Below are 25,596 nucleotides of genomic sequence, written 5' to 3'. Positions count from 1 at the left end.
TTTCCCTGAAGTAAAATGGTGGCTGGTTTCACTAGGTTGCCTGGAAAGGCGTTGTGCCATCTTTGGTGTTTGTTTGATGGCAACACGATACACGAAATTTGTAGAACAGCTCCCTTAAACTCCACCTGGGTGCAGGTGGTTCAGTATTCCTTACTGCAGGTTTTCTGGTTGTGTGCTTATTTTAATAGAAGTCTTGAAGTCTCAATTCAAAAAAACGATAGTTTTTCGATGGCAACAAAATAATCACAGTAGTTCATCCCAGTTTTAGGTCTGTGTGCTTGCAGTTGTAGGAGATTCTTGGGGTGCAAGGCTCTCAGATGCTGTGATAGGCATCTTCCTTTCTGACACAGACTGCTCCAGTTAGGGGAGCTGCAGCTAGCAGCTGTACCTGCCTGGTGGGCCACAAGGAAGGGCACTGAAGTGTCTGCGGGTGTGTTTGTGATGCCTCTGGCGATGATGCTTATGTGCAGCTTAAACACCGAGTCTGGCAAGAGAAGAATCTGAGACATCTTGTACCAGGTACTGCATGGGAAGTACAGTCATCTTTCCAGCTCAACAAACTTCTGCCATCAGCATCCTATAAATTTGTACCTTACGGAAGCTGAGTTACTTATTGAGCTACCTTTGTGACGAGGAGAATCACTTTTGATTGCTGGCTGGTTTTATTTAAAGGAGATCACAAATCGATTCGAGACTTTGGGCGCTACTGCAGTGTTACCATCACGTGTGTTTCTGGAAATGAAAGCTTACGCTCATTTGGAAACTTTGCTTTCAGCCCTGTCTGAAGGCCGTCTTCAGAAAGGCTCTGCAATGGCACGCGCCCTGCATGGCGGGCAGCTGCTTTGTTTTTTTTAAGAGGGGAGAGTGCTTGTGGCAAGTACTTGCCATGAGGGCCTTTAAAAGGAGGTGTGGGGTTTGGGGTTTATGTTTGCGTGTTTGTTTTTAGTTTGGGGGAAAGTGTGTGTGATTGCAGAATGTGTGTAACTTTGCTTTAGCAGAAGGGCTCTCTTTGTTTTATTTTAACTTTTGCTTAGCAGAAATAACATTGTAAGGCATTTTAGTATCAACAGTCTTTTAATCTCTCCTCACATTTGCAAACTATTCTTTATGTTACTCAGCTGAGGGCAGCCTCAGCTTTCCAGGTGACCAGGAGGCCTGGAGCAGGTGCAAAGTGTTTTGGGGCCTTTCAGGAAGCTGTTCTGCTTTAAAACCTTTTTCTAGGTGCCTGATGCTGTTTAAAAAGTACCTTGCAATGCTGAAGGAAAAAAAGTAGCCTATAGTAATTTAAAGAATGTGTTAGTAGTAGTTGCCTACCACAGAAAAGTTGAAGATAATCTAACTTGTTAAATAGTCCTGTGTTGAGAGAGCACAGAAATGTGCACCTTTGCCGCATACAAACTCCTTGGTTTTGACGTTTTCAAAGAGTATTCATATCATATTCCAGACTTACATTCATTTTAAAATTAAAACTTCAGTTAATTATGCCAGCAATTGCGTAACTTATGCCAGCTAATTCTGAAGTTTTTCTCTTAATGTTGATGCTTTTGGCTCACATAGCTGGAACTGGAAGACATGTACTGGCAGTCAGGTGAATGCATGTTGTTCAGCAGGCTGATCTAACAACTGGGCCCAGGCTAATTGTGGTTGGGGTACAGAAGTCTCATGTGCAAGGAGGTGTTTCTGGTTTGTGTTGTGGGAGTAAGCCGAAAGTGATAGGAGAGACATCAGACAGGGACAACATTCCTCACCCCCAGTATTCTTCATGCTGGTTGGTGAAACTTTGGCTTTGTAGAGTTTCTTATTGGGATTAGAACTGATGTAGAGATGCTTAAATAACAAATTCTGTGACTGGCAAAGGCACTTAAGAAGCCTCTGGTAAACAAGATGAGGATGAACTTTTGAGACTAAGAGTAAGATATGTAGGCCTTCAGTACCGGGAGGAAATTTGAGTGGAGTTTATCTGCAGTGTATCATTACTTGAATTTTAAAGAGAGATGGCCGTATCATGTTGTGCACGTTCCTATTAAACACAAGTGACGCATTTGGAAGTGTTCATTTATTTGGTCATCTTCTGTATCACTCTGAGGTGCGTGGAAATCAGACATTCTAATCCCTTGAAAAGCAACAGAGATGCTGAGAAATTCATTATATTAATTTAAAGAAGACCTCGTGGTAATAAATACAGGAAAAGGTAAATTTATATTTTGCTTACAAAATTCTGCTATTAGTACAAGAACTTTTCCTTGTGCAAATGTAACTATTTGTACCGTATTACTGAGGCAAAGTTTTGCGATACGCTTCTTTCCCTGAGCATGCCTGGGCCTTGTCAGTATACGTATCTGAAGGGAAATACTGCATGGAATCTCTGAGAATTCTCTCTTTGAGGTTTATCTGACATTAACTGATTATGAGATGTACTGTGTTATATGGAATTAATGTTTCTGGAGCAAATCGGGGGTTTGACTCTTCATGTGATCTCTCAGACGCTGTACTTCATTCCTTCAGGAAAAAAAAAAAAAAGATCAAGTGTAAGGTTCCTGAATCAAGCATAAACTAAAGAATTGCTGTTTTTCCTGAAGTAGGAGGTTAAGGAAGGAAGGCTTTGAAGCTAGGTGGGGAGCCAGGAACAATGGCACAAATGCATACATGCAACTAAGAACAACATTCAGTGACTAAAGTAAATACCACAGAAAATGGGAGGGGAAGAAAAAAAAAGAGAGAGGAAAAAAAAAAATACAACCCTAAAGCAGAAACTGGTGCATAATGTTATTCTATTGATTTTTGGTTGCCCAAACTTCAGAACATAGTAGTAGATACTGCTATACCAATGTAGATGCTATGATATTTAAACAAATGCTATACTTTCCATTCAGGAAAAGTTTAAAGATTACTGATTAATCCTGGAAGTGAAAAAATAGCAACTTACAAGTTCTGTGTTCTAATTTTATATTGTAGTTAAGACTGCGTTTTTATACTGTAGCTTTCAATAGACAATTCAGGTTTATGTCAGCTCAATCTCTTCATAAATGAAGTTGTTGACAACTGAAATTGTGTCCTTTTTGTGCTATGACTAGTAAAAACGATGACCATGCATTTACTGTACTCACTTTATGTTTGTAGCACCACATTACATCTCAGTGCATTGAAAGGACAGAACTGCCTTGTTTCGATAAAGACAAATAGTTCAGCAAAACACCTTCTGAAGTTTTAGAATATGCTTTAGCAAAAGGAAGAACTTGTATAGAAATTTTTACTGAACAGTTCTAAAATGTTCCTTCTAGAAATAAATTTGGCAATGTATTGTTACAGATTGCGTAAAAGAATACTTCTGCATGATAACTGCAGGCTTACCTTTGAGTGCTGTGATTCACAACGTAGTTTCTGTAATGAATTGTTGATTTGTTCTTCAGAAACAGTTGCTTCTGTGGAGTTACAAGAGAAAAGTTGGTGTTACGTTAGTTGTATAAAGTATATAGAAGGATACTGAAGCCTTTGTTTCAAACAGGGAGAATGCTTACATGCTAACTACTGATAAAAGTTATAGATCAAAACATACAAGTAGGCTTTGAATGTTTGAAACAATATATGTTGCTTGATACCTTAACTCTTTCCAGGCTTCAGTGTTTAGTACATCAAGAAATAGGATACAATGTGGGTCACATATAATCTGGCTTTGAAACCAGAACCACTGAAACGATCTTGCTGTTGACTGTAGTAGATTTTAGATGTAGGTATCTAATTAGAAACTTCTTATGATTGGATATTTTAAATACTGAAAGTGTTTAAAAATATTTTCAGAAAGCATGTAAAAACAACAAAAAGAAATCCTATATGCATACCTCTGTTGTAAAGCCACAGTGATCTACTTTTTTTTTTTTTTCTTTCACATTATATTCTATTGTTTGAATTTTAACTATCTTTTTGGTCTCTGACCACATTTAATGAATCACCTCTCAGCTCCTTCCCCAAGTCTGTGTTTACTTTTGGCAAGCACATGCAATATTTTCCATGTGTGGTGTTTTAGAGCAGGCCTTTGATATGGAAGTGCAGTCAAGTGTTGTTCTTGTGAAGAGAAGCACAGCCGGATGTGCAGCAGCAGGGGATGGAGGCTTTGGTTGTTGTTGGGATATGAAAGTACATTTCGCATTGAATACATGCTGTACTGTCAATGTACTGTGCATACAGTTCTGTGATTGCATGGGTTATGTTAACTAATAAGGTCGTAAAATCATTTAGGTTGGAAAAGACCTCTAAGATCATCAAGTCCAACCATGAACCTATCTTAAAAAGAAGTATCCAAAATCCACTGAACTCAGCGTGCGTCTTTGGTGATGGCATCTTTAACACAACTCTTCCAGTTGATAGAATGTTCCATGTAATACACAACATATTGCTAGATGGCATGATTTGCTCTTAGTTTTCCTGGTTATCTGGCATCTAGAATATAAACCTGAGCAGGTGTTTCAGTGCTGTGAGAGTAGAGTGAAAACAGAAGTATGATTCTTTTAGGGAACCAGAAGAAAGAGGCTAAGCTGTTAACACTACTCATGTCTGGATCAGGAGTGAGTTTCTGAGACGTGTCTCAAGCATTCCCAATGTAGTTTGCATTGTTGGAGTAGTTTTGATTGAAATTAATGTGGAAGATGCCCTTCAAGGTCCATCTATTGCACTCCAGCTGCAAGTGTGCATTCAGTCTGTGGGACCACAGTAGAATGAATGTGAGGTATACAAGGGGGTCAAAAAGAAAACCAAAATGTATGTTGTGTGTGGGAGTCAGGTTCTCATTGTCACCATTTTGCTCCACAGATGTGTCAAGCTTTGTAATGTGGTTGTTATCTTAATAATTTCTCAGACATGCTAAACTTTCCTTATTTCTCTTTTCAGGCCAGTATGGAAATCCTCTAAATAAATACATTAGACATTATGAAGGATTGTCTTATGATATGGATTTGTTACACCAAAAACACCAGCGTGCCAAAAGAGCAGTATCGCACGAAGATCAGTTCTTGCGCCTAGATTTTCATGCTCATGGAAGGTTAGTGGTATTTTAAACATGTACTTGTTTTTAAATATTTTAGTCTTTTTTTTTTTTTTTTTTTTTTTTTTGTGAAATATAAATGGTGAAATAAAGTCACTAGGTTTTTAACTAGAATATACTAAAATGTAATGTTTGCAGTTTCTATGGAGTGTTTGCTCTGGTTTCCAGTATAAATGTGAAATTGTTACTTGTAATCACTCATTCAAACTTCTGGTGGTAACTGTTAATGTACTTCAAAGGTTAAACAGAGACATATTGGGAACAGAGTGGCACATGATTCTGAGCTGCTAGTGCAGCCTTGGCATGTTGGTTTGCAAAAAAGATGCCAAACCTTGCCTAAGCAAATTTAATTAAAGAAAAGTACACTTTCAAATTGCATTTGAAACTACAAAATTGGCCCCCAAAGTGTTGTTTGATGTGTAGTAAAATGGCATTTGTTTTCTGTGCAGCTGTGGAATTTAGCAGTTATTTGACATGGGAAAAACATGATTGCTGCTACAAGATTTGCTTGGCTTTATATTTAACTTCTGACTGAAACTTCTCAGGTAGAGAAGTTAGATATCCAGTGTGAGCAGCTGAAGTATAATATGAAGATGTTATCTAGGCAATTCTGAAATAGAGAGATCTTCCTTTTTTTTTCTTTCTTTTTTTTTTTTCTTTTTTATAATTAAGAAGGAAGTGAAAGTATGTTAAAATATTTGTCTGTATCTTTGTTTTTGTGTAAACTCTATCCCATGTAGCACCACTGTCTTAACATTTTTTTTTAAGGAATATGTAATGCCCTTGGTTGTTTAGTGATTTAAAACAAAATTTAAGTAATTAGCACTTGCTAAATAATTGCTGTCCGTATCTAGAAACATAGGAAGCTTGACAGAGAAAAGGTAAAACCAGGTCTTCCAAGTCCATGTTTGGAGTGTTTGTTTCTTCTGTGCCAGCAAGTAATTTCTTCAGGGAATGAAGTGTTGCTACAGGAGGTGTATGTTGTAATGACTGAATTTTAGTGCATGTTCCCAAAAGGTTAGCGTTAGCATTGTATTTGCAACTGCTGTAGAACAGTAACCAAAAACCTAAATTCCTGTCCTTAAGACCACATCTTAGGGTGTGATTTTAGTCCAAGAAATTTTATTATTTAAAGGAGAGTTGCGCTGCTGCTGTCTCTGCTTTAGCTTCACAGGCAATCATTAGTCTTTGCTATTAAATTGTTCTTATAAACAAAACTGCAGAGTAGAATATTGCAAAGGCTCCTCATAATGTAAACCTCTCTACTTTGTAATTAAATCTCCAGGGAAGTTACAAGACAGTGAAGTTCCATTGTAATGCTGCCACTCTTAAATTAACCGTCAGCCAGCTGTTTAGGCTTACCAAAGTGGGGAACAGGCCTGACAGCATTCCCAGCATCTTCTGTGTGCTAGTACAAGTAGTCTTAGAACTATGCAAGGAATAGTATCTGGGAACTGATTGAGCTGAAAATGATTTGGCAAAAAAAAGATTGATATGACTTGAAAGGGTAATGCAGGGAGGATCAGACTTGTTCTTGCTGGGAGCAGTCCACATTTCTGTCTGCTTGAGCAGGTTCATCTTGTCTTTGGTAAAGACTCCATAATACTCTTTGTAAAACACAGCTCCTGGCGTAGCCTGTGCATTCTCTCTGTGATAATAAGGTGGGCTGAAAATCCTCAAAAGAAGTTAACAGTACTGGCAATAACGAGGTCTAAAAATTCTTTTCTTTCACTTTCAGGATCTTAGTTTCACCTGGCCATAGTCGAGCAGGTCTAAAAAGATTTTGAGAACAGTTACTGTTACTCATGAAGGAAGCGGTTGATACTTATTTTTATATGTGGAACTGTTTCTAAGTCCCTGTGCTCTGAGGGATAAATTTTCCATTAACGGAGGAAGCTGAATGGAAATATAATGTAAGGGAAACCAGTCTATATATCAGGATTTTGGTAGTTTCCTGTGATACATGCAACACTTCCTGCCAAAGAGAGAATAGTTGCCAAGATATAAACTTAGTCCACAAAGTCCTGCTAATGAATTTGAATGTGTTCTTAAAAATTGTTTTCATTTTTCTTTAAAAGTGAATTAGGAAAGATCAAATGAATTGTGTTTTAATCTGTACAGTATGTTTAGTAACTTTTGAAGAAAGTATAATGACAGTTTGGAAAAAAGTGTGAAGAGGATTGCCGCCTTTTTGTAATTGGAATTGGCGTATTGTGACAAACTATTTAAGTGATGTGTATCATCATGACAACATTAAAACCTTTCTATCAGATATTCTAATTAGTTTGCAATAAGGTAGAAAAACACTTGTGCAAAATACTTAAACCATTTTGATTTAGCCCATAGACTCTCAAAGTGTATTTTTATTTTAATACAGCCAGTGAAACTTTAAAGCATTCAGTCAGCATGAGGCTTGAGCTTCTGAAAACTCAACCTTATTTTTTTTTTTAATTTTATACTAAATAGTTCATTAAGACTTTGGGCAGGTACAGTGATCTATTGGCATACTACCAGAGCACTTCTGAGACCTCAGGGTGAAGTATTTGTATGAAAAATCTTTGCTCTCTGAAACTTTGTTAGAGTACAGTCTAGAAAAATTATTAATTATCTAATTTACTAATGCTGTCCAACCTGCATCTAGTTAACTTAATAAAGATAGTAAACAGCTATTACCTATGTCAGTACCCTGATGCTAATCTCTGTTTTGAGTTGGCTTCTGAAGAACTGCTTATCTTATGTGGACAGGAAACAGTGAAGAAACTGCCCTAGTATCTACAGCAGTTCACTGCTGGAAATAGCAAATGGAGCTAGCTGCGCCACAATGGCTTTTATGCTGCATTTGAACTTTGTAAGCCTAATTTTCCCATTTGGGCTAGAAGGGCCTGTTGGTCACACTGCTGGTCAGGATAGGGAAGTGATTTGGCTGTGTGTTTATCAGCCTGCCTAATTACTCATTCAATTCACTGTGTAAGCAAACTTGTTGTTGTAAAAAAAAATGGGTGCAGAAATAAGCAGATGTGATAAGAGGGATGATGCAACACTACTTTTCTCAGTGGCAGTGCTGATGTATGCCAGAATAGTATTCAGCAAACTTAAGGGTTTGTTGTCCAGAAAATGGTTGGCAGCTACAAGTATCCTCTGATTGTAGAAGTTGCATCTGTTCTTTTTCAGGTTTAAGTAGACTGTTCAGGTTTAAGAGCTCTACTTCGCAGGACTGTTTTGAAAAAGATAAAAGAGAAATAATACCAAGTGACTGCATAACCATGGCCTTAGGAACTGTTTAATAACGTGAAATAGATACTGTAGTGATAGAACTAAACCCACAGCTATCATTCTTCACAGCAGGCTACGTAGTTCTGCAAATGGGTGTATATCACACCATTGTTTGAGAAACCCCGCCTTATTTAATCTTCATCTGAAAGTTAAATGTTACACAATAAGTCTGTTAAGAACACATTTTTCAAACTTCTTGTTGTTGGGTGATCTAAAATACAACTTGCTATGTCAGGCTGAATGCCTGTATTAAAACATACTGACCACTATCCAATGCTAAAACACTAGTTTAATAGGTAACTTAAGATCACTGAAAGTAAGCTACAAATTCTTTTGAATCATAACCCACGTAGTTTAGATGAGTTGATGTTGTTGCTTCACCAGTGGTGCAGAATGTGCTTATTTCTAAAAGGCTTGAAATCAGAAGGAATTTGAAGTTAAAAACAATATAGTTAGGAATCATACTATATCAAAGGTGACATTTTATAGTCAATGTTTTAGTGTGAGTTAATTTAAGGTATCCTTTGAGCACTGGCAGGATTCACACAAAATTAATGAATGCATGGCATTTCTATTAACCAATTAAGTTCCTGTTATGTTTTAGCTATTAAAAGAAAGCACCCAAATGGGATGGTTCATAGAAGAGCAATGCCTGTGGCGCCAGGATGAGATACAGTGAAGTAGTTTAATGTGATATAACTTTATTTTGCGTGTCAAGGTAATGTCAGCAATTTTGAGAATGCAGTTCTTCGCTGAAATTGACGTAGTATTTTGTACTTGGCTCGGCTTACTAAACCATAAAATGTGTGCTCATTTGCATACCGAGCACAACCCTTCTCATGCAGAGAAGTTTGAAAGTTTTCTTTACTTTATCAGTATAGATGTTTGCAATATACCAATTGCAGAATATCTTAAATTGAGCTCCCATCAACTGCAGAATGTCAAACATATGCTGGATGCTTCTCTATTAGGGATTCCATTTTCAGGACAGAACTTCAAAAACTTGCCTGTCCTCTGGTGATCTCTGAACTTAGAAACTGGGAATTGCTGAGAGCCTGATACATTCAGAGCAATAAAGGAACTACAGCTATGTAGTGTTTAACTGTACTCTCAGTCGTTTAACATAATGCTTTCCTAATAACTTATGCTTTCTAATTTTTTCCTAATTTGTCCTCTTAATAACCAGTCCACACCCATGTTCACTCTTTCACCTGGATTAGTTGATGACTCTTGCTTGGTAAAGTTGCCTCTGCTACTTCAGTGAGTGAACAAGTAGAATTTTTCAAGAGGCATTTGAAACCATAACACCTTACTACTAAATTAAAGGTACACCAAGAGCTTCCTTCAGATCTTTTGCAATTTAACGACCATTTTTCTTAGGTTTTTACTTAAAATTGCAATTAAAAAAAAATCTGTAAGTTAAGTTCCAACATTGTTGCTGTTGGAACATATAGCCTCTTTGTAAGCAGTACAAATGAAAAGACCTTTCATATGGTTATGCTTGTGAACACTTTAAATTATTCACTTCTTTGATATTGGTAGATTGTTTCTATAAAACCTGAGATAGCTGAACAATATGGGCTTTAGGAATAAAAGTGCTTCTCTGTGTTTTAATTTGGGCTTACAAGTCGTGGCAGCTAAACCCATCCCAACATCTTCAAATCTTAAAAACTAGCTCAAAATAGGAAAAAAATGACATAAAGACTATAAGGTTTTATGTCAGTTGGTGCAACTGCATTAACCTGATCCTCAGCCTTCACCTTATGCAGCTTGTCTGGACTCAAAAGTACTTCTGCTCTGGCATCTGCTGACTATCATTTCAGATTTCAGAACACTGCATAAATGCTTGGGGAGGCTTGCTGTATGCTATGAGCTATGCAGCATTTCTGGTGCAGTTGTGAATGGCAGGAGTGGAGCACAATTTCAATCTTCCTTCCAAGTGTTAATTTTTACATGTATATTCTTGGCTCTGTAATTTGTAACCCATTTTATTGCCCTCACTATTCAGAGCTGTTAATTGTTTGTGTTTAGGACAGTTGTTGACTGAGCAGATTATAAAGAGGCAAGGAGGCTACCCACAAGGAAGTCACATCTGATTTCTTGAATCTCAAAAGTGACGTTCTGAGATGCTGTCGGAAATGGCCTGCAGTAACTGAGCTAGATTCTCTTGGATTAAAGAAGACTGTTTTGTCATCTGCTGGCTTTTATTTCACATTAGCCATTCTTTTTATAGCTTTTAATTTATTTTGAAGTACTCCTGTAATTTTGCATACGATATAACTCATGAAATTAGTCTTCTACTTTCTTCGAGTCTGGTAACGAAAAGCATATTCTTAGTTACTGGGCTAATCTAAAAATTTACGTTGTGTCTTTGTTTTCCAGTTCCATGCGTACTTAAAATCCCAACTAAACAGACTAATTTCTTAAGTAAGCTGTTTTAGTGGTCATCCAATAGGGCTGGCTGGCTTCTGCGATTTATTTATTTGTTAGTTTGTTTGCTTGTTTCCAAGATTCTCCTCCTACAATTCATTTTAGGCTGTCCTGAATTAAAAAGCAAAAACAACCCCAAACTGCAGCATTTTCAGCATTATTCAACGCTCTGTAGCCATTCTTTCATTATCCTGTATCTATTATCACTTCTTTTAAGTTAAATAACTTTTAAAATATCTTCCTAGTCAAGAGACCAATGAAGTAGGTCTCCCTTTTTACATCCATTTTGTTGAAAAATACCTGTAGGCTAAAGATTTGTCTTACAGAGATTTGATAAGCAAGAACCTACGTTCTTACTTATTCATGGCTTAATCTGTTTTCACTGATACTAATTAAAAAAAGAAAAAAGAAAAGGGTTGATCTGTGGGTTAAATGTCTTGCGTTTTATGGGTTTAAATACAGTACCTTGGAGTTTGTTTAGCACTTAGGGGAAAAAAATTATTTAGCATTTCAGTCAAGTTCTCCTGGAAAATCCGAGTCTCACTCTAATGTCTCTTGGCATCAAGGTGAGCCTGCCCGGCTGCGGCACAGAGCTTCCCGGAGTGTGAAGGCGTTAGAACTCTTTGGCCAGCAAGCTTTGGTGTACGTAGCCAAATGAAAAGCGATAGGCTTAAATGAAAGTGCTTAGGGAATGTGTTTTCTGTCTACTCATGCCATGCTACCAGCTAGCAGATTTATCCTGATGTCTTTCTTTGTTTCACTAAGAAAACTTCTTTATAAACTGGTTTCTTAGTTTGAATTCATGGAGTAGCTAACATTTTTCTTCACCTGTTTTTTTGGGTTTTGTTTTGCTTTTTTTTTTTCCCTCACCTGTTTTTGAAATCTGTTAGAACCTGGCACATATTCAAACCTTATGTAAATACAGATGGGAAGGTTGTTTTGGATGAACAGGAAACCAAGTGGCATAGAGCTTGTACTTTAACTCTCCTAACTAAAAGTTTGTACTGAAAGGAAAAAAAAAAAAAATCAGCCCTGGATAAAGATTATCTGCTCTTAAAATCTGAGCACTGTACTCTTGAGGACAGGGAAATGCTTGACCTACTTTCTAGGAGTGTACACTGGACAACGTGCAGCTACTTGTTAGCCCACTTGGATGGTTTCTGCTATCGGAGCCAGCTGATGTGTTTACAGCTCGGTATATGAAGAATAATCAGTGGCACGTTGTTTAAGGTGAAGGCTGCCTCCTCAGTTATGTGCTTGTAGAATAACGAGCTTGGCAGGTCTGACTTCTGAAGGTCAGGAAAGAAGTCTCTGAGCAATTAGAAAAGCCACTGTAGGGGTGTCAACAGCAAACAAACATGAGCTGCAAGCATTCTGGTTGGGATTGCTCAGTGCACTGATGCTGTCAAGATGGGTTTTTATGTGAATACCTACTAGAGGCTGATATTGTCTACCTGCATCTAAGTAGTCAATAGAAAGAATGCTAAACCTGGAGACCCCATCACCTGCTATTTCAAAGATGCATTTTCTTTAGTGCAGGTAGACAGACCTTGGGAATTGTCGGTTATATGCTGATGGATAGTGTTTGTAAAAACAGCGTAAAGCAATAATGTCCCTAAGTGTGGATTTCACCTGTAAGTAGTTTAAACCCACTATTCAGTTGTTAAGCTGTCTCCTATTTCTTACAGTTCAGGGTTGGAATGAGTTGAACAGCCTGTAGGTGTTGAACTTAGATTTTGCGATGCCTCATGTGGAGGGCAGGTAGAAAGAGGGGCTTGAATTATTTTCAGCAATAGACTCTTTCAGTTTCTCAGAGATCTTTGAATTCTTAAATGGGAAAAAGTAAGGGTAAAAGACTTGCACCTCAAGCAGAGTAGTATCTTCTGGATCCTGCCTTGTGAGGAGACTCACAGAAACACATCTGCAAAGATTTGTTGTGTATCTGATTCCTACCAAGAAGTAGAATATGAACCTAAATGGTCTTTCCTTGTCACACTGCATATTGCTGCAAGCCCATAACCTTCTGTTTCCTTTTCTCAGGCACTTTTTCCAACTGTGGAGTAACTCCTCCATCTTCCTCTTTTCGTATATATTTTTTTATTTAACAATCTCCTCTGGTCCCTGAGTGATTTTGCACCCTTAGCCTGCCACTGGTTGCTAATGGGAATCTGGTGGAGGAAAAATAGGAAAGAAAAAGCACTGAGTACCGTTTCTGCATGCTACTGATAGTATCTTTCTCTGCAGACTTTGTCGGTATCCTAATGTTTTGAATGCTTCATCATGGCCCTAGACTCGTACTGAAAAGAAATGGAATAATAGATTAAACATTAATTCTTGCGTTTGCACCTTTAATGTTCTATTTGTCCTGTGCTGTCAGCATATGCACACAGCTTTTTGTTTAAAACTGCTTGCTCTGTGATTAGAGCACAGATTCAAATAACCGGAGCCCATGGGAAACCAGTGGTTTTTTAACTAAACATGTCACTATCACCTATTTTTCTTCAATTATCACCAGGTTGCTGCATTATGTATTTGCAAGTCCCTGAGGTAAACTATGGTAAAATCAAAATCTACATCTTGATAGTCTTTAGGGTACTGCTGTTAATGAGCAAGGCATGGGAAAATGTATTTTTAAACAAAGCTGACTATATAACAATGTGTACAGTTTTACTAAAAATTCTGGCTTCGGTCAAATGAGCAGCCACACAGTAACTAAATGCAGTTGCCAGGTATGTGTAAGACAGAAGCAGCAATCAGTAAGCAAGGTCAAATCTTGGTCTTAATTGATTTATGCCTATTCTAGACACTCCTGCTGCTGAGAAATGTCTTACGCAAGTTAGTAAGTGTGAAAATAAAATGAGCATTATTTTTCTGGAAATAATTACCTTCTGCCTGGTGTGTAATTAGCCTAGGAAATAGCTTAGTCTATACTGCTACAGGTGCTAGCGCAGAGAACTCTACATGCTGCAGATATGGTAATTACAAAACAAAAACAACTTTGAAGCTTCTTGCTTATTCCATTGTGGCTGGGTTTAGAAACCATATCCATGAGTGACACAGAAAAATCAGTTGCTCTTCTCTGGAGTCTTCTGTCCTCAGAACAATTCATGATGTTACTGGATCTAACCCAGGAAAGAAAACCGAGATGCGTTCTCTTCCATATAATTTCAAGAGGGATAGAGTCTAGTGTATAGTCCCTTTAAGAAAGGGGAAGAAATACTTACTTAGAAGAAATCTATAGTAAATGTTAGACCATCTTCTATATCAGGTGAGACACCAAAATGGATTTTCTGTAGGGTCTTTGGAAATTTCTTACTGACAATTCAGATGCATTACTGAAGTTGGTGGCTGCATTCTTAATTCTCTCTTTGTAAAGTGGGATGAGCTGGATTTTTTGGGGTCCCTGCCAGCCATGCATTTGTTTGGTGCAGCCATTACAATTTGGAGTTTCCCCAGCTATAAGCTGTCATCTTTCAGTGCAATTAATTTCAGTGACACTCGTAAGAAGCGCATTAACATGTCTCTGCATAGCCATAAAAATTGAATTTACTTTTCCTATTATTGCTTTCATGTAATACACGGAGTTTTATGATTATTGTTGTTTAAAGTTTGGTAATCTGTTAAAGTTGTTAACTCTTGGAAGTAGAGACTAATTGGTAGTTTATTTTTCTTTCCCTGACTGCTTATCTTCTCCCTCCATTTTTGATGGGGAAGAACTAAGGGAAGAGTAGTCGTTTCATTTTCAGAATGAGAAGGGTCAGCTGTCCAGACAGATAATCCTGTTACCATCAAGCATGTTTGAATGACCAAGAAAAGACCTATTTAAAAATAGCTCTGAAGTGTTCAGGTTATCTAATAGTTTGGCTAAATTAAGAAATCAAATGGTTGAGAATTGTCCACATGAAACACATCTGCATTATTTTGTACTTGAAAAAGTTCTGTAATCCTGCAAAGAGAGCTAATTATATTAATAATCAGATAACTGGCAGCATAACAGACTTAGCATTTGAGTTACAATTTAGTGTTGTGTACCAATGCCAAAAGGAAGAAAGAAGAAGAAATGAAAAGGAAAATAAATAAACAAATAAAGGCTTCCTAGTTTTAAACCAGTGAAACTGTATTTAATACATCTAACTTCTAACAGCCCATGCTGAAGTGACTGCGTAATAGTGATGGGAAGGGGATGCCACCCAGGAGGAAGAACAATTTCCAGCTTCTATAAACTGTGCTCAGCTTCCCCTGGCCCCTCCAAAGGGGAAGGTAGTGCAGGTCATCTACTCAAAACTGACCCTAACGCATGGTTACAGGATGGTCAGCAGTGGTAGTTCAGGAGTGCAACACAAAACATTATACTAATTTGTAAGATGTTTACTTAGGTGACTTGGTGACTGAGGAGAGGATAGCTTGGATGACTTCCAATCGAGGCCTGAGGCTTGTTCATCTATCTACTTTGTTATTTCAGGCTCAAATTGATAAATGATTCACTTTGTTCTATGGTAAAGTCCAAATTTTTCCTGCTCCACTTACATATACAGGAGTTAACATATAAGAAGTATTACGTTGTGTTATAAGGTGTATTTCAAACCTACAGAGAAGTTCTTGATGCGATTGGCTATTAGAAATAACAGTTTCTCCAGTGTCTTTTTAACTGAGATTTTTCTAGTGGTATTCATATAAGTTTAATTGCAAAATAATTGTTTCATACTTCTGAGCAAATATAATTTTTTGTCTGTTTTTTTTCTGGAAGTTTACTTTCTTCACCAGAAAAACAAACAAACATACAAAAAAAACCAACAACAACAACAACAAAAAAACCCCACAACATAATTTTAGCCATATTAGATGTTCTTGGTGTGAGATTAGGAGAAATTTTGGCTCACCACAGACAAAAATATAGAATTATTACAGTAAGAAGTCTTTATCATATGTTAGACATGGGAGGAGAGCTGCTCTAAAGTACTGAGGGTCTCTGCTCATTTAACTTCAGTTCAGATGTACTTGGAGAGAGTCTGATCCATCATCAGTAACTGCGGGGAGCTTGGCCACAGGGGAAATTCAAACTGAAGTTCAAATCTTTCTAACACACAGAGCACAGTATTACAAAGTGAGTACTTCTTCAAGTACTTGAGAGAAAATCCTTAAGTTCTTATCATTCCTGGTCTTACTTTTTTCTGCCTGTTCATTTCCAACTTCCTTGCAGAAAAGCCACACAAAATAGTGTCGTGTCATCCACCCATAATGTCTTGTATAATTTTGGATAGGGTGCTTTCCTGCGATGCTCATTCATGTTATTTCATCATCATCATTATCCTGTTATGAAAAGACAGCTTTTTAGAGCTAGTAAAGATGCTAACAGAAAGGGGAAGAACTCTTACTGCGTCTGTCTGTGACAGTGTCAGTACTACTAGCTTTTGTAAAGCACACACAGGTGGTTACCATCCCCATGTGGGTACTGTCTGCGTGTGGATAGATAGTGACTGTTTACTGACATGCATTTTTCAGTGACTGATATTCGAGTGCATCTGTAGTGAGTTGTTTCTTCATTTTAAGAGGAGAATCTACCCAGCTATATTACGCCCATATTGAAATAATAATGCGAGCACTGGCAGGTTTGGCTGTAAGCCTGAGTGTCACAGGGAACTGCTGAAGTTTAACCTTTCACATCCATTAGCCATATCTCAGAATTTCATAACCTATAACCTCATAGGAGATAACTCTCATGCATCACCAGAGGATAGTGGTTGCTTTGAAGGTTCATTTTCACTGTGGCCACAATAATAAATAAAGACGGTTTGACTGTAGTGTAATGTATGCATTATAGAATAGCCAACACGAGTCACTATAGAGCCCTTTCAAGCATAGGCATGCCGTTTTGCTTTGATCTTGAATTTTACATTTTAGCATACAGTTGTTTCAAAATATTTATACCTATAGTTTCATTATAATAGCTAATATGCAAGCAAAAATGCAAGATATTCTGTGTTTAATTTGGATAAAGCCTAATTACTTCCTAGTGTATCTAATTGACTTTACACTGTGGTCCTTAATTCTTTTGGTTATTCTTCCATTAGTACAAATGGACAGAAGCTTTCCCTGTGGAAAGTCAGCTCTGTCATTAGTATACAGTGTATATTGAGAAACTGGTCGTGCCCTTTTGGATGAAGACTCTGACACAGAGCTAGGCATCTTACCAAGGCTACTCTTGATGTAACAAATTGGTGACATAACTATAATATTCCTTCAAATTCAAGATTGTGCAGATCTAAGAAAATCAAGGATAGAAGTTCACTAATCTGTATTTAAACAGTGTGTTGATACAGAATTTAAGAAAATAACAAGTGAAATGCTGAAATAATGGATGTCACAGGTATGAATTTATCTAAGTGTTCCTGCTCCAGCAGGGGGATTGGACTAGATGATCTTTCAAGGTCCCTTCCAATCCCTAACGTTCTGTGATTCTGTGAATTCAACCTGAGTGTATAACACTCAGGTTATGATATGTGACTCTGCTGAATCAAACTTCCATTTTCTTACAAAGATAAGAATGTCATATGTTTCATACAAAGACTGCCAGTAGGAGTTCTGTCAAAGAACTTAGTGTTGTAATTTGGACAAGATAATTAAAAGAGTGGAGTTGTTTACATAGTTACATGTGTAACTCTACCAGTTTTAGTATTTGCTTCAATACAAATGTTTCAGTTTCAGATGAAACAGTAATTAGCTCATCTACATGTCATTTACATTACACTTAAATTTTGGCAAATAAAGTAAAATAAGCTGATAGTGGTTCTTATTTATTCTGCTTCTCATCTATATCACAGAAATAATTGATTTTTCCTATAGTTAAATCTGCATCTTCTAGAGGAGTGGGAAAGTCAGCATTTTAGATGTATGCGCTTAGGTCTAACCCTGTGTTCTAGCTTAAATCTTGTAGATTTAGCTTCTTGTATCAAAAGCATCTAAATAGTCTTGTTTAAGGAAATCTTTCTAGGCTATGGTCAAATTATTGGACAGTATAAACATTTTCCATAGGTAAATTTTACAGTTTTGCAAATTGTTTGCATGGCAGTGCTGGTCAGAAGTACTTCACTGAGTGCTTTTGTAACTGAAGCTCAAAGCTGGTTTACCATCTGTTTTTATTCACTTCAGGCACTTCAACCTTCGAATGAAGAGAGATACGTCTCTTTTTACTGAGGATTTTAAAGTAGAAACATCAAATCAAGTAATTGATTACGATACCTCCCATATTTACACTGGACACATTTATGGTAAGTACTATGCTTTAAAATGGATTAAAGTGCAGTCATTTTAAAACAGAAATTTTTAAAAGTACATGCAGGAAGTGAATATCAATATGATTAGGTTACCTACATTGTTAAACTTTAATAATGCATCTTAATGAAATTCCCCCTGCTTTTATTCTCAAATGAGTGATAGTTAAATGATTTTTTTTACTTGGTATTTCTTATACATCCATGTAACTTGAGGCTCAACTCTGTTTGTGAACTTATTCTTTATAGAAGTCTGATGCATTACAAAAAGAAAAAGCTGTCTGCATTTAAACAACAACAAAAAAAGTAAAATCAGACACTGTTCTTAGTTTAAATAAATGGAACGACTATAGAGCTGCCACTATTAAGGGTAAAATACCTCATTTCTGTTATTTCAGTAAATATAAAAGAAAATTGATTAAAAGGGAAGGAGAATGAAGGAATTAAAAGTAGATGAAGAGGAGGATTAAGACTTGCTCTGTCTCGCTATACAGTCTGTCTCAGATCTGAAAGAAATCTGACTGGCTCCTGAAGATCTCTATTAGTAATGTGCTGCAGTCTTAAAGTGACTGTTTTGAACTGGGGAAAAAAAAGTATACACAGTGCTTAATATGCATCTAGGTAGACCAGCGTGCTTGTTGACTTGAGTATGCCAGATGGCTTTTGAGGTATGGGAGTTGGAAGTACAGTTTTGATAATTTGATAGTGTGATTCTGAACCCTCCTCAGTGGAGAAGTGTATAAACGTTTTTCAGTAATCTTCTGTGCTTTTTACGGAGATGGCTTCTGGGGATGTTGCATGCTGTAGTAGACAGTTGTACTTATCCAGATTGTAAATGTTTCAAACAAATAATCATTTCATCCCACATTTAAACCTAGCTACAGTTTTAAGAGGGTTATGCCTGAAGAGAAACATGGGTGTCTTGCATATAGGGAAATCTTTCTCAGAAAGCTTTCAGAATTCAATATACACTCAATGATTTTTTTTTATAATTGTATGAATAGGTGCATAATGACAGCACTAGATTATAAGATTTAATGCTCCATACGTGACAATTCTGGAATATGGAGTTGAATTCTTCATTGTATACTTTTTAAGTCTGTCACGTATGTATCTGATTTGTGCTGAAGGCTTGGGAAGCTATTGAACTCAAGAACTATGATTTTGGGCAAACATGTCTTACTGTTGAATATTCTTAGCCTTCAGAGTTCAGACACAAATTTGCTGCAAGAATGTTTTACTGTTATTATATTGAATCTTACTACTGTATAATTAATAGGTTTTTACCAGTTGGAAACTGCTGCACTATTAAGATAATTATGCAAGTATCATGCCTTAGCATAGTCTGATTAACATCTTGTGTAGAGTGTATTCTTGAAGTTTGCACAGGACTGAAGGCTTTTAGGAAGGTATTAAAAAAGGTACATTTTTTCCTTAACAGGTGAGCAAGGGAGTCTTAGCCATGGATCTGTTATTGATGGAAGATTTGAAGGGTTCATCCAAACTCATAGTGGGACCTTTTATATTGAGCCAGCAGAGAGATACATTAAGGACAAAACTTTACCGTTCCACTCTGTCATCTATCATGAAGATGATATCAGTGAGTATTTCCATTTTGTGCTACAGATGAAATATTTTTGTTATTAAATGTCAAAAACCGTAAGCTGTTTATAAGCATCAAGTGAGACTTTGGTTTGCATGCGACAATGTGAATTGTGCTGTTCTAACGTGATTAAAACTTATGGTGTGAAAAAGATTTAGTTTTCCTTATTCTGTTATTTTAAGCAATCCTTAGCATATAAGCAGTGTATTTTCTGCTCACTGGACACACGTTTCTTTAGAAAAATGCCTTTTTAACACTCCTTGGTCTGATTGATCTTTCCTGTGATCTGTAAAATAAAGTGTACTTAAAGTTCAAGACCCTATGCACTTACCAACAACTAGTAACAGTGGTGTTTGTAGAAAATGAAAGCTTCACCTGCATGTATAGGTCACAACGGTCTTCAGATAGCTTTCTAAAAGATGTGTTGGCACCCAGTATGTCCTGTTTTAAACAGCTCTGATGGGAGTTCTGTCTTAAGTCTATACCTTAAAGGATCAAAAGATTTGATTTTATGAAAATCAGTATTGCTGTCTTGTAGGAGTAAATTCATCACTTGAGAGCTGGATAAAGCTAACAATGAACTTGGTTCATAGTAATGCCCTATTAAACTGAATAGAAGTAGGATATATATTCAATTATTTATTTAGATGATAGTATGTTGGCTTACACTGTTTTTGCTCTTGAATCTAGTGCATCAGTCATCAGTTAGAAACAAAATCAGATTATCAGAGAGGATTGTCTCCATCTTTTCCAAAGAGCCACATCTAAGCAACAGTAAAATATGGCTTCCAAATCACCAAATGAGTGAGCATTGTAGCTTGCTCAGCATGGTTGAAAATAGCCCATCCTGAAGCTAATTCCAAGCAGCACTATTTGAAAATGCACCACTCCTGGTGTTTACAAGGCAGAGTCTGATGTGCATGCCTGATGGTTATACAGTTTAATGTTTTTTTCATTGGTATCCTAGACTCTTCTATGATTTCTGTGGTCTGAAATATCTTCAAGTATACAACTGCTTCTGTTGCTTTCTTAATAGTGCTTTTGAAATTATTATTTTTTTGCACCTCCTTTGAGCTATTTTTGAAATGAACTGCATTAAAAAAAGTAGGCTTTACAGTAGCTTCAAAAATAAAAGCAAACCCTAATCTGTTACTGTATTAACTTAAGCTAATTCTTGTGAAATAGAGGCAAACTTGTAGTATCTTACACAAGACAAAGGCAACAAAAATGCTCACATAGCTAATTTAGGAGAGACCGGGGGAGGAAAAATCTTTGCTTTAATTTGGTATATTTTCTGGTCACCCACATATCTGCCTTTTGAAACAATATGCTTTTTAGTGCCTTTCAGAAATCACAATGCAACATATGATTAGCATCTCAATGAGCTCTTTTTCAGTATTTAAACAAAAGTGTTTTTTGTAAATGGGGATTATATTGTCAACTTTGTAAGGCTGCTTTTGTCTGTGTTACAGTAGATGTGGTGACCAGTGGAAGGCAGCCTTCTATTCATGACTTGAAACACAAGTTGAATGATTTTAGTTTCTAAGTCACTCCTGATCAAACAATTTTATAATTTAGTGCAAGAGAGATGTAAACTACTGTTTTCATTAAAATGTTTTGGAAGCTATTTTCTTTTAAGGGTTAGGATTTCATTGGAGCTGTATTTACTGTATTTAAATCCCATATGCTGCAAATGTATCCCTGAGTTCATAGAGTCAAATACAAAATCAGTTGCCTGTTTCCTCAGATCAACAGTAGACAGGAAAATCCTGTTCAGAACTTCAAGGCAATGAAAGTGGTCATTTAATCTTCCATGGCCTGGGAAGAACTCTACAACTGAAAAGTAAAGGATTTTGTAGTTTTGCAAAGTAGTATCTGCTGATTGAACTGAGCGAGGATTGCAGACTGTGTATGATTTGAGAACTTGATTTCTTGTTTTTTTTTTTTTTTTTTGTGTGTGTAGGGTCATTGCTAATATTGTAATGAAGGTCTACTTGGCACTTGTCACGGGAGCACAGTGTGACAGACGGCCTATAATAATAACAAAAACAAAACAAAAAATACAGCTTTAATTCTATCTACTTAAATTTGGATTTTGTTCTGACACTGTTGCTTTTGCTAGTATTGGCCAGATCTCCATGGCTGTTGAAGGGCTGAATCTTCATTATTTTGAGTGGAACCTTGTCATGTCCTTTCCCCTGCTGCCTAAAGCAGTATCCATTGCGTAGTTAACCTAAATACTTAAGAGATTACACTATTTGCTGACAAAGATTCTTCATCACATTTTTTTCGTTTTGTCAGATGCAAAGGATACCTGCCAAAGGTATTTAAAGGATAAAAATTCTTTTATTTTATCTGAGTGGCTATAGTTGTATATATCATTAATAACTTCTACCTCTCTGCTATCTACCTAGAATAAGATAATGAAATGAAAATGATTTTGTTGTTTTTTAATCTGTTACTACTTTTCTTTTTCTTTTTTTTTAACATTGTGCCAGATTGTACTAAAATGGAAACACAGACTTTCAACAATAGAGAAATCAAGTATTTATTTTACCTGAGGATTTTTCCTAGTTAGAGAATTGATCCTGTAATTAAATTCTTCTTTGATAGGCTGTGGTGGAAAATAGGCTTCTAGTGTTTTTCAATTTAACATTGACTGTAAGCAGCAGTTTTGATGGTAAAAGCACGTGTGTTCTTGTGATCGGTTCATGGGGTTGTGGTAGGGATAAGCCAAGAAGCTCGTGATCCCAAAGAGCCAGCAGAAGGCTGTACCTCTCAAAGCACTTAAAAGCATCACGAGAACATAGATCAGACCGCTGTGATGGGGGGCAAAGTTGTCCAAGTCATCTGACACCAAGTAACTCCTGTCTAGCTTCAGCACTGGAACTGCTGCAGGGGATGGTGGAAATAAATCTTGGAAGATGAACAGGGAACAGTGCCTTCACAGTTCAGGGGTAATTCATTATTTAACAAAAGAAAGCTTTGTGTGTAACTTTCTCTGTAAACAAGGCATGCTCCCAAGCTGTACTACCCACTATTACCTGCCTCCTGTTTTTAGTGGAGTGTATTCAAATCTGTTCTTGGGATTTGTTTTTCCCAGCATATGCTAAATGGTGGCAATTGTTGTTGCAGCCTGTTTAATGTACAATTTTAATGGTCATCCACTTAAAGTGTTTCTTACCAAATTACTACTTTATGAGGTGATAAATATTTGCTTGAATTGCAGTTAGTCAATATTAGAAATGTATTAAGGGATTTCCTAACCTCTTTGGGAAACAAGATGCAGAGGGAAGACTGCTTGTTTTGTGTAATACATTGGCAGCATTTTTTTCTAGTACTGTACTGTCAATTGTCATCATGCCAAAGAATGAATAGAAGTGTGCTGATAACATAAAATGGTGTTTTGTGCTGCTGCAAAATATGCTGTGCAGTCATGTTTCCAGTTACTTTCTGCAGATTCCTGCAGTTGCCACTTGCAATTGCTTTGAAGCTATGGTGGCTTTGCACAGATGAAGTGTGCTGAAGGTGAGACAGTATTGCCCATTAGCTTCTAACTCCTGCCCTGTATAACATGTCTTTGTGACAGGGATAAATAGTGATGTGAAAGCAGGCAATGAGAATCACAGATTAAAGAAAGTAGAATTGTTCTACAATGGAAAGGGAGAAGGGAAGAGTTGTATCTATGGTTCTTTGCTCTTAATAATTTTAGTATAGTGATGGTAGCCAGGGTACCACAAAGTGCAGAAGGTAGTGACTGGGCAGTGCTGTTTGTTCAGTCTTGGTTGTAGCAAAGCCAGTATTACACCAGCTTGTTAATCAAATTAGTGAAGGGATGAAGTGGCTTGTAATATGAGCATTTTGGTCTCTTCATTCCTCTGGCACTGTGCTAGGGCTAGCCATATTGGGAGGAATGTGATGAGACAACCATTCAAAAATGGTATTTGTGTGATAAAAATTGAAATATGGGAAATAAATATACAGAAAATCATTAAATAAAGTTACCTGGTTTTAATAACTACAACTCATGGACACTTGTGTGACATAGTGAAAAGGACAATACTAGTTCTTTCGTAAGTGTAAGATCCTTTTTTTTTTTTCAAAATACTAATTAATGCACACTTACTAAAGTTACCACTGAGGATTATTTTTTTTTATTATTATTTTAATTTAAACCATAATCCTTAGTAGAATCCAAACAAATTATCTTCTGTGCAAAATCAAGTTTTTGCTAACAATCTCATTGGCAAACACTAGTCAAAAAGAAAGAAAGTTGACTGAAGAAAGTGATGTATTTTCATGTTAGAGTAGCTTCTATAAAGTTCAGACTTAAAATACACTTTGAAGTACAATACTGTACTTGGATATTGTTATAATAGATAAAATTAATTTGCTAGTGAGATAATGAATAACTGTTTGCATGCAATTGTAAGCTTTCAATTACTCTTTAGCTGAGATTTTATTTTCAGAGAAGCTTGATTATTAAGAGGTTCTTCCCTACTATGCAAAGTTTACAATCACAGTAAAATATTTTGTAGCTAGTAAAGGATCCAATTTGAAAAAATGATGTTAACTATGTTTAAATTAGCCTAACTAGTTATAAAAACAAAACAAAACAAACACATGGCTTATTTAAACATTTGTAAATATACATAGTTGGGAAGAAGGAAGGTTGGAATGCTACTTTAATTGTTGATTTATTTGTCCTTTTAAGCTTATCATTGTTTCAGTTGGATGTTGTTGTACTGTTAGTTGGTATTTTGAACCATAAACTCATATGGAATGCTTTTTTTTTCAGAGCTCCAAGGCTGCATGCCAAGGATACAATATTTTAATTCCTATTGCTATTTAATTTTCCCCAGCTTTTAATTATTGAAATTTGAAATTCAGAGCTTGATGATGTAGGGAGAACATCTGAAACAAGTTGGGCTTGTATATTGAAAGAGCTTAGCAATATCATATAGTATGAATGCAGGAAACAGACTGAGAATCAAAGATAATTAAAGGCAACTTTCAGATGAAGCTGAACCAGAATACATAACGGTGCGTGTACTGTGCTGTAATGGCTAGTGGGGTTTGACTCCACAGAACCAGCCTAGCAAAATCTTCATAGCAAACTTCATAGCAAAATCCCCAGAAATACATATAATGTGGAGATCAACTTCTCAAGATCCAGCTTCTAGGCTTTAGAGTTATACTGCTCCAAGCCTGTCCTATCTTCCTGAAAGGAGGTTGTGGTGAGGTGGGGGTCGGCCTCTTCTCACAGATAACTAGTGACAGGACCAGAGGGAACGGCCTCAAGTTGCACAAGGGGAGGTTCAGGATGGAAATCCCAAGGAATTTCTTCCCAGAGAGTTTAGGCATTGGAATGGGTTGCCCAGGAAAGTGGTGGAGTCACCGTCCCTGGAGGTGTTCAAGGAAAGGTTGGACCTGGTGCTTAGGAATGGTTTAGTGGGGGATACTGGTGGTAGGGGGATGGTTGGACCAGATGCCCTTGGAGGTCTTTTCCAGGCATATCGATTCTATGATTCTATTTACTCTCTGATTTTGGATCTTTGCACTTACAACAACAACAAAAACAAGGCATCTTGGTGAAGTTTATGCATTTCTGATAAAACCTGCACCCTTTTGTGCTGATGGTAAAGAGTTTGCCCTACAGAAACTGCCTCTGTAAGTATTAGTATATGTGGATCACCATCCCATAATCTTTCCTCTATTTGTTACTGGGGCACCAATTTATGATGGGTTCCAGTTCGTAGAGAAACTGAAGGGGCAAAACCTCTTCCCTTTGGCAGTTCTCACCTCTGGAAGGAGTTTCTGCAAGCACAGTGTGCTTACAGATCTTCAGTAGGTACTAACATTCAAAGTAGATAACCCAACTGCGTGTTTCTGAAGCACATTAACGTGTGCGATGAGGTCTGCATTGGCAAGTACTGAAAGAATTGCCCTGGGTAAGCAGCCAGTTGTTGTAAAATCTTCTC

The 25,596-nt window shown here is 36.9% G+C and overlaps 1 protein-coding gene across 1 annotated transcript in view; it reads left to right on the top strand.

The window, feature by feature from the left end:
* The window catches only part of ADAM10 (ADAM metallopeptidase domain 10), a 48,196-nt gene that overhangs the window by 5,252 nt on the left and 17,348 nt on the right, over positions 1 to 25,596 (top strand). Inside the window, exons 2-4 of the mRNA XM_084293289.1 lie at positions 4,885 to 5,035; positions 17,891 to 18,009; positions 19,454 to 19,612. Coding sequence (XP_084149415.1) covers positions 4,885 to 5,035; positions 17,891 to 18,009; positions 19,454 to 19,612 — 429 coding nt within the window. The remainder of the gene's footprint in view (positions 1 to 4,884; positions 5,036 to 17,890; positions 18,010 to 19,453; positions 19,613 to 25,596) is intronic.

The sequence above is a fragment of the Netta rufina genome, assembly GCF_964035555.1.
Source record: "Netta rufina genome assembly, chromosome: 11".
NCBI lineage: Eukaryota > Metazoa > Chordata > Aves > Anseriformes > Anatidae > Netta > Netta rufina.
The sequence above is the reverse complement of the archived record's forward strand: the minus strand, read 5'-3'. Positions and strand labels throughout refer to the sequence as shown.